This window comes from Aythya ferina, assembly GCF_964211825.1.
Source record: "Aythya ferina genome assembly, chromosome: 19".
NCBI lineage: Eukaryota > Metazoa > Chordata > Aves > Anseriformes > Anatidae > Aythya > Aythya ferina.
Window position 1 is genome coordinate 10392870 of NC_140309.1, and position 14163 is coordinate 10407032.

The 14163-nt window shown below is 43.7% G+C and overlaps 1 protein-coding gene across 11 annotated transcripts in view; it reads right to left on the reverse strand.

The window, feature by feature from the left end:
- Positions 1-14163, reverse strand: part of BCAS3 (BCAS3 microtubule associated cell migration factor) — a 353584-nt gene that overhangs the window by 13273 nt on the left and 326148 nt on the right. For 3 of the 11 annotated variants that reach the window (XM_084492814.1, XM_084492819.1, XM_084492818.1), the window contains 2 exons: positions 9691-9858; positions 2611-2676 (listed from right to left, as the gene is read on the reverse strand). The exons of 2 other annotated variants lie outside the window; for them this stretch is intronic. In XM_084492814.1, coding sequence (XP_084348940.1) covers positions 2611-2676; positions 9691-9858 — 234 coding nt within the window. Of the gene's footprint in view, positions 1-2610; positions 2677-9643; positions 9859-10561; positions 10600-14163 lie in introns of those variants that run through there. 6 more of the 11 variants (XM_084492820.1, XM_084492821.1, XM_084492822.1 and 3 more) reach the window with 4 other exon arrangements.

Here is a 14163-nt window from a genome sequence, read left to right on the forward strand (position 1 = left end):
CTGCTGCTGAGAGGACTAAAAGCTGCAGGGCCGAAGAGCTGGCTCAGGCTGGAACATTTTAATTGCTTCAGCTTTTGACCTGCCATTTATTGATGGGAATTTTGCTGTGTTAATGTGTGTTTTGCTGTTTGGTGACTCATACTTCATTGTATCTCTCTAATAAGAAGTGTTCATTTAACAGCTCAACTACTTAACAATTTATTGCATAAATGGGTTTCCATTCTCCAGCCTCCTCTCCCGTCTCCCCTGATGAGGGCAATGCATAGTTTATGAGAGCTTTGCAATGACTTTGGCCATCTTCCCTTCAAAATCAAGGGAACAGGAGATGCCCTCGGCATCAGCACGATGTTAATGCTCCACACTGGCAGGAAGGGGAGTCGGCAGATTGGCCGCGTGTCGTTTTAAGATAACAAACCTTCGAAGAGTTAATGCCAGACGCGTGGCAGATCTGCACTATATAGCAACAGAAAGGGGAGCAGAGTCAGACTAACCATCCCGGACAGCAGGACCCTGGGTTGGGGTCAGGCAGTCCGTCTGGCGCACACCTCCCAGCGCGCAGTGTGCCCCGCGTCGCGACCCTGTCTGTGGCTCATATGCAATGTGAAGTCACAGGAGTAGCACGTACAGTGACTTCAGGTCTCTTTGGCATCCCCAGCACTCAGATGACAAAACTGAAGCAGACATTGAGGGGCACAAAGGCAGCAGCTGAGCTGAGCAGAGACATGCACCTTCCCCTGGCTAGGCTTTAGGACCAAGCGCCAGCCAGTGCTGCACACAACTAAAATAATTCCCGTAAAAATCAGTGAAATACCCCAGCCTCGATCTGAGAGGTTCTCTGGGGCTGCTGGGTTTGGGAGGACAGAGAGGAACTGCCTCATCTTTATTCTGCCATCATGCCAGCAGCTGCAACAAGTTTGGGCTCACAAAACAGCTGTAAAAATACCAGTCCTGTTTCAAATGATGGGAGACAAGGGCTCTTACTAAGAAATACACGCTTGCCGTAAGTTGTATGCTACATAAAAATACCATGTGAAGACTCCAAAAGGAATAACAAGGTAATTATAGAAATTAGAGATGGAAAAATCCTATACGGCTGTTTCGCCGCCTGCACCCTGCTCAGTGCAGGATTACTCAGTGTGGGACATGCCTCAGAACTCTGGCTTTTAAAGGGAACATTTAATAAACATTGAGAAATGTTTCTAAATATTTAGAAAACTCAAACCAACAGACTTCCACGCCAAGCTGTACAAACAGAAAATCAATTTAGAAAACTGTTAAAAATCAACAGCTTTTGCATGCACCAAAATACATTTCTCTGAAGAGCAAGCATCACCTCATGTGCGTGATATTGCAAACAGTGCTGTTAGGATGCTGAGCCCTTTGCAGAATCAGGCCTAAATGAATACCTACCGTGGCTTTCCTCTTGTTCCTGTTGAAATCAATAGCAGAAGCCTCTGTGATGCAAAAAGCCTAATGCTTTACAAGGTACTCAGCAAAACAATCAAATGTGAGCAAAACCAAGCTAGACAGAAAGGAGCTTCACATTTTCCTGTGAAATGCTGGAGTATTGCAGTAGGAAAATTAATTTGCTTAATCATTAGGAAGAAAAACCACAAACCAAACCAAAACCCAACATAATAACAAATCTCTAAGGAGAGGGGGAATTGTTTCTCTGTTAACTACTTGGAGACAAAGCACTGGAAGAAAAATGTCCAGTTCCAATAATGTCATAACCTGATTATAGCCTGCACAGAAGAGCTAAAACACTTGCAGAACAATGAGTAAGAAATTAAGTTTTAAATTGAGTGCTGGCCCTATCTTGTGTCGCTTCTTTATATTCTAGTAGAAAGGACACTGCTGAGCTCATTTCATATACAGCAGCCTGAGATGCCTGGATGCAGACATCATTTACTCATCTCATATATGTTTCTCCCCATTTCTTTCTCCAGGAGGAATGACAAATCTAGAAATGTGACTGCACTTTGTTTTATTATGATATTGATTTTTCTGCAAAGGGAAAGTGCATTTATCCCCCAGGTCTGTGTGCTGGCAAGAAAGGGTTAACAAAATGTTTATCACAAAGCTGGCTTCAGAGTTGAAAGTAATGTGATCAGTAATGAATTTTGTGTTACATTAGGTTGTATAAATGGACAGACAAGCGCAGACAACAAGTGGCCAGGAGTCGGGGCTAATCTAATGATGTAAAAATAGAGACAGCACCAATTATACTTGGGGCCAGCTCAGAGCTCCTGCAGGGACTGCAAATGAATAGGTACAAATCAAATTACTGACTAATAGACGCACTACAAGAGAGGGCAGTCAATGCTAAATACATTAGGGCCTTGTGACCTCTCTGCTCTGAACAGCAGAATCCTAAATTTGACTTAAAAAAAATATCAAAGAAACTCTTGTTCATTTAAGGGGAGAAATAGAACAATGTTATTTGTGAAATGATTTGAAACACTTAGATATTTTTTGTGTTTTGTTCCTCTACCACCATGTTATGTGTGTAACCCTTTGAAAACTGACAGAGGGTTTGCTTTTAAAACAAGGAGAAACACTCTTTGTGCAAAAGTTAAGACCTGAGAACAATACAGTTATGTTACATACCAAAACATTTCAAAGCCATGTGCCTCTTTGTGGTGATGTTTTTTACTGCTACTTCACCGGCTGTTTCTGCATCAAAAATAAAATATTTCTTAAAAAGTGTCTTGATTTAATAAGAAGAAAGAGAAAAGGAATCTCCCCACACCACAATTGATAGTAAGTAAATGCAGTTGACCAACTTGTTATCAAATGGTAGAAAGTCAGAATTGTCTCTTAGTATCAGTACACCCTTTAGAAACATAAGCAGGCTTTTTCTATGAACTGCAGTGATCCTAAATTCACACCAGAGACATTTGTGGTATCAGCATTCATTCCCCCTCCCCCTTAAACAACGTCTGACCTAGAAGAAATTCCACTGAAAGCCCCAGCTGGTTGTTGGGCTCTGAGGGAAGGACCCGCTTGGCGTGGGTGTTTGCCCCAGCCCAGGCTGAGAAGTGGAGAACAGTCCAGGTCCGGAGACCTGACAAACAGTTTGGGAGCTAAAATGCACTTGGTGGGCCTGGCAGGCTGCGGGATGGGGCTGCTCTGTCTTGGGCAGGGCTGGAGAGAAAGAGAAGCCCAGGCTGAAGTGCTCAGTGCCCTCAGCAGGATCTTGCACGTGAGAAATGAGTCATGTAACCACGTTAAAATGTGTGCAATGGGAACGCTGCTCTTCTTCCCCAGCACTTCAAAAATGGCATCTCCCAAAGAGCCCTGAATTTTCTTTTTTTTTTTTTTAAGAGTATCATCCAAATAAACCTTTTGTAGGAAGAACATTGAGCTCTTAGACTTAATTGAGGGGGTAATTTAATCTCTGACCCTGGCATGAATATTCTGAAAGTTCAAAGGCTGCTTTTAGCATCAATGTTATTTGATATGCCAGTGTGTTTGCTGCCTGAGCTGATTTTGCATTGAACCTATGCAGAAATCTCTTTGCAGAAATGCTCTTCAGAGGGAAGACCAATTGATCTGTGTTCTTGAATTCCTAGACCCCATGACCAAGTTACGATTAAGACCAATTGAGGAGAGGGAGGGGAAAAAACCTTAGAAAAATTAAAAGGAAGAGAATGGAAAAGGAGAAAGGAAGGAAGGAGAGGTACCAATCGAAGCTCTGAGTCTATACAGGGCTAATCCTATTCCAGAAGCTAAATGCTCAGGTACATTTATGTCCAGGTGGCTGCTCATCTCTCAACACAGTTTGGGATCACTGATGTTTTCTCTTTTGGACAAAAATCAGGAAGGGTTTTTCTTGCGCAGGACCAGCAGGCCCCTGCTCCTTCTCCCTCCCATCCAACCTGAGGCAGGCACGCAGGAGAGCGTGTGACTTCACTGCTCATCGTGAACTTCACGTTTAGACCCAAACCACAAATTTCACATAAATATTTCAAAATCTTCCCCTTGCTAAGCTCAGAGGTGTCAAGACCCGCGTGAGGCTCAGGCCGTGGTAACCATCTGACAGCCAGATGCAGTGCTCGGCCTTGTGTGGAGGCCTGAAGCCAAACGGGCCTAAACGCGGATCCCAGCGCCTCGGACGGGCTATCCCCTAACAGCACCTCTAATTAGCTCCACTTACTTACACCCCATTAATCAGGTTAAAGAGTTTGCTTCAACATACGAGCTTCCTTCATTGCATTATGAGTTTGCTGATGACATTTGGAAGGAATCCAGAAGGTTCCTACCCAGGGCCCGTGCAGGGCTCTGCTGCGTTTGCACCTCTGCTGCCACCGACTTTCCACTGCTGGTAGCTGACAGAGTGTGCAGGAGTTTTTAGAGAAAATGAGATTTTTTTCTGTTGTTTAACTGAAACTTTATAAAGGGATTTAAAGGCCTTGCTTTAAATTGTACAGCAACTCTTCAAAACTCATGGGCTTTATTGACCACAATGGTGCCGTAATTGCATCTTTCCCTGTTCAGAACTAATAACAAGGGTTCTGAGATGCAGAATTTGTGGGGTGCTCTGCAGTTTTAATATAGGCTCTTAGTTTAAGTTCATATGTATTCCTGAAACAGGAATAGATAGAGAAAAAACATTATTTTGCTCCATAAACTGCAGTATAAACTGAGCCATCATAAAGTACTGGATTTCATGATGGGTTAAAAAAAAGGGATACATGCCCACAAAATGAAATCCTACTCTTGAATATCCCCAGAACAGTTTCACCACTTATAAAACGTAGCAGCAATGTGGATTTGGGTATGATTTGTCAAAGTAAATCAGATATGAATATAAGGGCAATATTCAGGCAGCCAAAGAAATGGTAACAGAGAGGCTGCAGCAGATGGGCATGAACAAGGATCTTCTCCTGCACGCTGCATCCTGCATTTCCACTGCAGCCCTGACTCCTGGGGCACTGCACCCGCCAAGCTCCTTCTGGAAGAAAAAACAGGGGTCTGACAGTTGCACCAGCATATTGCTTACCTTGACAGAGTAGCCTGAACAGTGATACTTACTTATTTTATATACTGACAATTCTCCCTCGGAAACCTGTGTGTTGTGTTAGTCTCCTAAAGAATAAATCTGCTCTGCTGTCACTGTGCTATGTGCTTTATAGTAATAAACCTGAAGAGATGTAGAGAATGGTTTTTGATTTGCTAAACCAAGTGACAGGCGAGTGTGAGGCTGTACCTAGATTTAACATGGAGCTAGACCTTTCACCCAGGCTGAAGCAGCAGGAGATGCTGGGATGAACTCCCCAGGGTAGAAAGCATTTCTCCTTAGGGCTGTACATGCACAGCTGCAAGGTTTCATGCTCCCTTTTACTGCTCTGGAGTCAGTAATTCCTTTATGGGGCTGACTGGCAGATCCGCTGGTTTTCTTTAAGGCCAGCTTACATTTTAAGTGTATGTGGTTGGGGGCCTAATGAATTTGGATACATGGAGTGTACACAGATCACCCCATGCTATACCTCTGAAGGAAGAAACCACATCAGCAGCATGGTGCTCGTGCCCTCCTCAGCCCAGAAGTAACAGGCAGAGAGCACAAGAGGAATCTGACTCGTGGAGTTCAGCACATGAACTCCTATAGCACAGAAATCAGGGTCACAGAAATTGTCTTCTATTGGTGTATTGCAGAACACATCCTCTCAACTAGACTGTAGAGGCTTGGCCTTATATTACAGGCTGCTTTTCAATATTATGCCTAGAAATGACCAAAGTGCATTTGAAAGCTTAAAAAATGTACTTGTTGAAGGACTACATAAATCAGAGCATTTACTGATTACAGTATTTTGGAGGGAAAGAGTTCTAGCCTGGGCTGGCAATTTGTGTGTGTACAGTTTGAGTGAGTCAGAGAGATTTGTCACAGTTTCATAAATCACAATACTAGCTTTGCTTTTGTTTTGAAAATGCAATGTGAAGCTCCAGCACATACTTAGAAACTATAATGCAAATGTAAATACTGTAGCTGCTTGAAAACAAAGCTTTGCAAGGAAAAGAGGTCAGTGACCACTAAATTTCTGTGAGCAGACCTTCCTTTTTTTTTTTTTTTTTTAGTTAGAGTCTGACAGAAACTGAAACAGTAAAAACATCTTTTTGCATCTTTGCCAATTTACGCCTTCTTTGGAATTAAATGTGTATCTAGTCTGACAGCTTATGTACAGCAGACTCCACTTAAGATAGACATGGGTCGTCTGGATAATTGGATAACAAGGAGAAAAGCTGGTTTCCCAATCAAGTCAACTAGCTGGATGACTGGAGTTATCATTTAGGTCAGAAGGAAAGTAGATTTTTGGGGGGTCATTTTCCAGACCTGGTTCTTCTCCCATCCACTGTCCGACAGCCCTTGGCAACCAGCCGGAGTCAGAGATGGACAAGACCCATCAGGCCATCTAATTCCCCTTCTTTGCAATGGCTGCATTATTCCTCAAGATTTTCTTGTTCTTGAGTTTGACATTTCCTACACAACCAACCTTCAGGTGATTTCTGCCACTGCCGGTAGCCTGAACCACTGAAGAAGTGAGGTGTTGCTAACCCAGCTTTGCAATGCAATGGGGTAGGTAAGGAACAAAGATACCGTTAGTATCTACTGCCCAAAGTGGTCTGTGTGCTATGAGCATGCGCTTCCTCTGCACTACTTTCGCATATCAGCCCTGATTACTATATAAATCTATGTGTCAGCTATGTCCTAACAGTTAAGGTATTAGAAGAATCTATTTATCTCTTGCCATTAAGTGCATGTCAGGCCCAGTTGAGCACTTTGATAAAGTCTCACTGTCCATCTACTGCCCATTTTTTCTTTGTCCATGTTGTGGACACGAGCACAGGCACATACCTTCACATTCCGAGTTAGAAATGTCATTGTTGTATGTTTTGGTTTAAAAAAGACTTTAAAAGTTTCGTTAAATCTGTAAAATGTGCTTAAGGACTAAAAAGAATTAAAAGAGCACTGCCAAGGATTAAAGGTATGAGTGACTTCAAGCTAAAGTAAGTCATTTTAGGATTATTAGAGCGAGGTTTATAAATTACATAATTTGAGTCCAATGCAGAAATATAATTACTGTCTTTGGAAACAGCACCAACATAGAAATCAACTATCAACAAGCAAATTTATGGTGTCTTCTCTGCTAAGCTCCTTGCTATCATTTCATTGAGATGAGGGAGTGGAAGGGAATCCAAGGAAGGAAGAGCTAGCCTAGAAAACAATGTTTTTCAAAGATAAATTCAATTCAGCCTGGGTTTGTTAAGACGTAAGTGGTTTGGGGGGGAAGTTAAAACTATCCTACTTGTTCCGAGCCAACAAAGATGCCTCTTCTTTGAAGCAGTGTTAATGTACCTCCAAACTTATCTTTTCCCATTTATTAACCAGCAGACAGATGCTAGAGCTTTAACGTGATCCGCAGTTTGACAAATGGCTGGCTGGCAGCCTGCCGTGAGTGCAGCCACGCATGTTGTAGCAAGCACTGGTCGACTCCCTAGGCAAGAGCAGTTTTCCAGGTATCATTTGAGCAGGAGAGTACTTTTTATGGGCATCTGGTAAGAAGAACAGTTCAAGAGCTGTTAGGGGATGGAAGTGGAAAGGGCATCAGAGTTCACAGCCTTATCACTAGGTTTTCTCTGCTGCACCGAGTCATCACATGTCCGAATCCTGAGAATAAAGTGTGTAAGTGATAGAGAGAATCCCACGACAGGCAGAAAAACACAGAGCACAATGACAGTGTGAGCAGGGTAGTGGGATGGGGTGGGCTGGGTCAACGCTCATGTTACTCCCTACTGTGTGATGGTGCTTAGATTTGCTGCTTTGAGATGGCATCTATCTTACACTCGTGATGAAGATTTATGGGTCTAGAGTAAAAGCAGGGAGAAATCTCTTTGGATACATTTTTGCTGAGTGATGGTGTCTCTGTAAATAGTCCCCTTCTGTCTTTACACCTGAAGTGTTTTGAGCCTAACCTTATGGCAAAGAAGTCAGCACTTACTGGTATCAGCTGGTGAAAATGGAAAGAAAATATAAACTCTCTGACTGTGACAAAGTTCTTGGTTTACAGTATAATACAAAGTCTCTGGGGCAGTCAGTCACCTCAACTTGGCATGTCTAGATGGCTTCAGCTTTCAGAGAAATTATTCCCTTTATCTTTCCTCTGAAGCACAGGAGGAGAGCTGACCCATTCGAGGAAGTGAACATGATCCCAAAGTTCATTCTGCTCACAGTATGGGTCAATAAGTGATGAAATAAATATGTTTCTGCATTTTTCACAGCCTGTTTTTCCATCTTCAATGCCCTTTGCAAACACGAGCTTATCAAACTCCACCCCTGCAACGTGAGGCATCTCTACCCCCATTGCAGTGATGCAGCAATCATGGGCACGTTAAGAGGCTTGTCCAAGGCAACAAACTGGTGAAAATTTGCACCAGATGTGTAAACGAGACCTTTATTTGGTGTTCAACCAACCTCCTTCTGTTAATACTGAGTTTCAAGCCATCCCATGACTCCACTTTTTTCAGGAGTAGCAAAACAGTGGAAAAGACAGTTTGACAGATGGCAAGTTGGGGTACGAAAGGTGCTTCTGCACCATTTGGCAGCTTGGTTATTGCTACTTGTACCTACATATGGGAGCTTAAACTGCTGATTTTCAACCTTCTCCTCCAGTTGGTGGGAGGTAGTAACAGTGTGGTGACCTGCTGTAGCTTACCTACTCCGTAGTAACCCTTCTGCAAAGCACGGGGGCAAGCCCTGATGGCAAAGTGCTCGAGTCTTTTCTAGCTGGAGAGGTGCGGAGCTGGGAGAGCTCAGAGCAGCACAGGGCCCCTCAGCAATACGAGGACCACAGTGAAAGAAAGAGCAGCTTCTACTCTCCACAACGTTTCTGTAATGTCACTAGGCTGGCATACCCCTATGTTACTGCTCAAGTTCCTCCTTTTTTCCTTCCCAGGCATCTTGCCAGAAGAGTGACAAGTGAGCTGGCAGCTGATGTTAGAAGCGACCACGGCTATTAGCTGCTGGTCGCAACACAAATGGTGCACAGATCAAAGATGGGCCTAGACCTTTTACTAGAAGGCATTTTTAAAACAAGCCAAAATTAATGGGAGACAATAAAACCACAATAACTGAGCTTTAACATTTCTGAACATCTTCTAGCACTGGGCCCCTTCTGAGCAGCATAATCTCTGACGTGCTATTCCATTTACTTAAACAGATGATATAATTTATCAATATAATGGACACTGATGAAGACAGATTAATTTGGATTATAGAACCAGCGTTTCACAGTGGCTCTATTCAGGACACAAAATTAGGATGTGTGTGATTATGACATTGTTTGGATCAGTGTGGGCAAGAGCAGCAATCTGCACATAGACTCAGATGCTCCTGAGTTGGCAGGGAGGGGAGGAGAGCCCTTATCACAGCACTACGGTAAGGGAGCTTCAAAAGCCAGCATTTTTCTTTGAGTTGCTTTAGGCTTCCCTGACTATGTTTATGTCATCTACCGATATTTTCTTTTTATAAATGACTTTTCTCACACTAAGTGAGACCCCCATAAAAGTTGATTAATCACAGAGGTAGTGTGCAGAGGAAAGGAGAAGCAAAACTTGAAAAATAAAAATAAAAAATAAAAATCACCATTGGGTGAGATGTACGTGATCTCTGATCACGCCTCTTCTTTGTACCTGTTCCTGATCCCACTATGTCCCTGCTGGGGGATTCGCACATCGCATCGGCCAGGCGCTCCCGGAGGCCCTCGTCAGTGTGCTCCATGGAAGACATGTGGCGGAGACCGAAGTTCTCGGGCCAGCTCCCACACACCTCCAGCAAGGTCACGCTCCGGTCAAAGGCACCTTCAACAAACAAACGGGAGATGTTCGGGAGAGCCTGGGACCATATGATATCATTTATTGCATTTGAAAGAAAGAAGGCCTTGCATTTTGAGCTCCTGAAAAGCTAATTTTAGCACATTAGTTGAAATGTTGGCGTTAATAGCACAGTAGGAGCAAGCAGAGAGGCCCAGGTACTTAGCAGCTTTATGCAAAAATGTTAAATTAGAAATACAGCCCCAAGCCTGGTCTCACACTAGTGAGAGCTGGGAGAGGCTTCGCTGAAATCAGCATAATGGCACTGATGTAAATGACAAAAGAATCAGGAACTGTAATGTTAAAAAAAAAAAAACTGTATAGGTTATCAAGTATGTTAGAGGACCTGAAATTAGTTTTAAAGTCGATTTGCCTTTCACTGCTCTGCTGTTGAGCACCCCCTCCCCTTCTCAGCCTGGACAATGGAAACAGCCACGTTGTTTTGTCCTTGCTACTGGCCACAACCTGCAGCTAGTGTGCCTTTCCTGCTCTCGTGCAGGGAAGTGCAACAGTGTGATATGCTGGTGAGAAAAGGACAGCTTGCTTCCTTTCTGTTTTGTGTTCAAAGTAAGCTTACTGAAGGAAAAAAGTGAGCCCTTCTTTCAGCCTAGGTATGTGGATTTTCTGTCCCTGTACGGTGAAATTTTACCTGCAACTTGAGCTAACAGAGACTCTTTCATCAGCAGTGCTTTGCTGAGGATGCTGGCTATGATGACAGAGTGCACGTACCTACAAAAGATACTGAAAGTAATTCCTTAGCTTACAGTTATTACCTCATTCACAACAGTATACGATGTTCTGCTGAATACAAAGATTAGATTCTGAATTCAAGATCACTTCAAAGTACAAATTAAAATTATTCTACTTTATTATACAGCAAGTCTTCTGCAAAGGCTTACTTAAATCATTCCCACTTGGAACAAGATTACAGTTATGCTTTGTTGCTTCAAGCACATACCATTTACTCAACTATTAGGTAACTGAATATGCAGCATTTATTGTGCCTGGTTTCTGCCAGCCTGCAGAGGGGAAAAAATGCAAATGCCAATGTTTCTCAAAGTTAAAAGTACATGAAACACGTCCTTGTTATCAGGCCTTTGGTTTTCCCCTTTGATCAGCCGTCAGAAACTATCTACACTTGTACTCTGTGACTGTACAGCTTCACAGCACACTCTCTGCCACTGACAGGTGGTAATAGAAAGGGTGAGAGACCAAGCCCTGCGGCAGGCGTCCCTTCCTCTGATAACGTCCAAAGTACTGGGTGATAACCGTTAGTAAACACTCGGGCAGCCGGTTAATCCATACATCAGCAAAGAGGGGCAGATAATTTTGAACTCTAATGGCATGGACAAAAGCACAAGGGCTGGCATTCAGGGATTTATATGGGCTGCAATGGTGACTTCTGGCTCCTGAATTTCATCAGCGCGCACAACTTTGATTTATCTCTCTGCCTGGCTGCAGAGTAGATTCCTGGCACTAGAAAACCATCAACACTAAAATGGACCTCTACAAAATGGGACCATGGCTCTTGTGTGATACACGCACTTGAACTCTGGATGAATCCCAGTTTGAACCGAGAGGAGGAATGACCAAATATTTCAACTTTTTAATGGCTCTTTGGATTTATAAGGTTACTTCAGTCTACTAATTTGTTTTAAGGCAAGGGTTCTTGAAGCTTGTTTGAGAAAATGCAGTGAGGAGGCTAAGTCATTTCTATTCTGTTTGGGTCTCTGCAACATTTCCATGTTGTCAGCGATCCTAACTGCAGGAGGAAAAGCGAAATTTGGTCTTTTTTGAAGGTTTCTTTTTCAAGTCATCCTTCACGGGATTTCACGAGGCCCTGAGATCCCCACTCTGCTTATACTCTAGGAGCCCACTGACTTCAGGCATTTCCCCTATGGCTGTTTGTGTCCCTGGAGAGCTACCGGGGGGCTTCTAAACCCGTACCCACAAAGCCCAGCGTGGCAGCGGGGTGACGGCGAGCTCCCACAGATTTGCACTGCTGTGCCAGAAATGCCAGGGAGAAATCTCTTCTCTGCTAGGGTCTGCTCTTATTTTGAAAGTGAGAAATGGGAGCATTTCTGCTCCTATAAGCAGACATATGAATAATAAGGCAAATGGCTTTTGAAGCTCTGCCAAGATGACTGCATACGTGTACAAGGAGAAACTTCATAGAGTGCCTGTCTCTGGTTCCAGAGATACTTGAGTGAGAGCAAAGGAGACAAGTGTAGCGTTACCTCTGCAATCAGGGCCAGGAGCTGCCAAAACTTCTTAGCAGCAACGTGTGAGGTGCGAGTGTTAATGTAAATGCAGGTTAGAGGGATTAACTGCACAGAAAGCTTTCTTGTAAAAAACTGAAAGGCTGGTGAAGCTCTAGTTTTTATCTTTCCTCCTTTTTGACTCCTTTTGCATGTCACAAGCACACATCTGGCAATACGATTCCTGTCCAGGCACCCAGCGGTGATTCACCAGCCATGACCACACTGTGCAGGCATCACTGAGTAACCAGTGGTGGGGCAGAGATGGGCTCTGCACCATCAGCTGTTGTCCTGGAGTCCACCAATTCCTCCTTATTTCAATATATACATTTATTAAATTGGTTCCATAAGAACACAGATGAACAACCTAGGTTACACAGGGCGTAGGGGCAGAAAATGTGACCTTGCTTAAGACAGGCAGGTCCTTTGGTACCACAAAGCCCAAACCACCGTCTCTGTACCTCTCTAATGTAAAAAAAAAAAAAAAAAAAGAAAAAAAAAGCTGCTTCAGGAAGAACAAGAGCGATTGTCATGGCCCTTCCTGTTCTTTATGCTGTTGCATTGACAGACAGCAGATGTAGTGGAGGAAAACCATTTTCTCAAGGCAGAATGAAGTCCTGGATATTTTTATGCCTTGGAAAAATTCTTCCGCAAAGTGCATGAAGCCACAGCCGGGCTGGTGACTCCCCAGAAGCCTTTGGGTGCTTTGTCCTACATACATCATTACCAAATGCACAAGAGTTAACGGCATTAAACTTAAACTGATAGCAGCTAACCGTATCTTTGCTATTTATTAAATTGTAATCTCTTTTTCTGCCCGCCGTGCTCTCTCTTCGTCAGTCCTAGCATCTCGGTTGATAACATATCAAATTTCTCATCGTTGGCCAGAGGCAAGTTTACAAATACATCTCAGAGCAGCGTCCTGCTCCAAATGCTGCCCCAACCCCAATGTTGCTGGAGTGGCAGCACTGCAGCAGCGTGACAGAGGAAGCCTCCTGCCGATCCCGAGCATTACGGAGGGGCTGAGAGAAGGCAGGCTTTGCCGGGTGCGTTCTCTGATAAACTGCTGAGATCTTACTGACAGCCATGAATGTAAGACCTTGATGTGTGAAATCCAGCCTTCCTCCTGTCCCCCGGACCTGACACAGCTCCTCCGATGGTGGAACAGGTTCCACCTATAAGGAGCAGTTACTGCAGAAACAACTCCAGAAGAAAATCGGGTATTATTTTAGCCAAGCAACTGCTAGTGAAATCCTGGTGAAACCTCATTGAAGTCGCTGAAAAATATCCCGCTGACTAACTTGTGTCAATATTTCATCCTGCAGCACGGTGCTTTCAAGCTAGCAGAACGTTTCCTTCTCTCTTTATTTACTGAAGATGAAACTGGGTGGAAATTAAGACCATCAGCCTGCTTTGTACGATGCCCAAGCTCCGTCCCAGATCCACTGCGCTACAAATAAAAAACAAAGTCAAATCAAACCAAATGGAACGAGCAGAAACCTTGGCTTCAACATCTAGGTCGAAAGTGCTTTGTGTTGCAATTCCAGCCTGTTTAGCTTTCTACCGCCCCAGACACTCCAAGCTAATTCTGCTCCACACGCAGCATTTTCCTATTAAAACCGATTTTCTCCTGATACCGATCTCCCACTTCTGGCCTTCCACTGACATTTGCCTCGCGAGGAGAACTGCCCTTTCCTCCCGCCGCTGCCGGGCAGCACAGGATTAGGCTCTGCGTCCTTCTGCCTCACGCTGCTCGCGTTTTGCTAATGGCAAAGGCTTCTGCCATTACTCATACCAAACTACCTTGCTTAGAAGCACAGAATTTGTCTTCAGCGTTGCAATTGTTTCAAGGCTTTTAATATAAAAGGAAAATAAATTCTACAGAAGGAAAGAAAAACACCCAAACCTTGGAAACGTCCTTTCCTTTCACAGCTAGCCCTACCGACCAAAGACCGAGAAAACCAGAGAAGGTTATTTTCTTCTCTGAAAAATCTAGTACTAAAAAGTATTTTTACAAAATATTTTAATGCTTCTA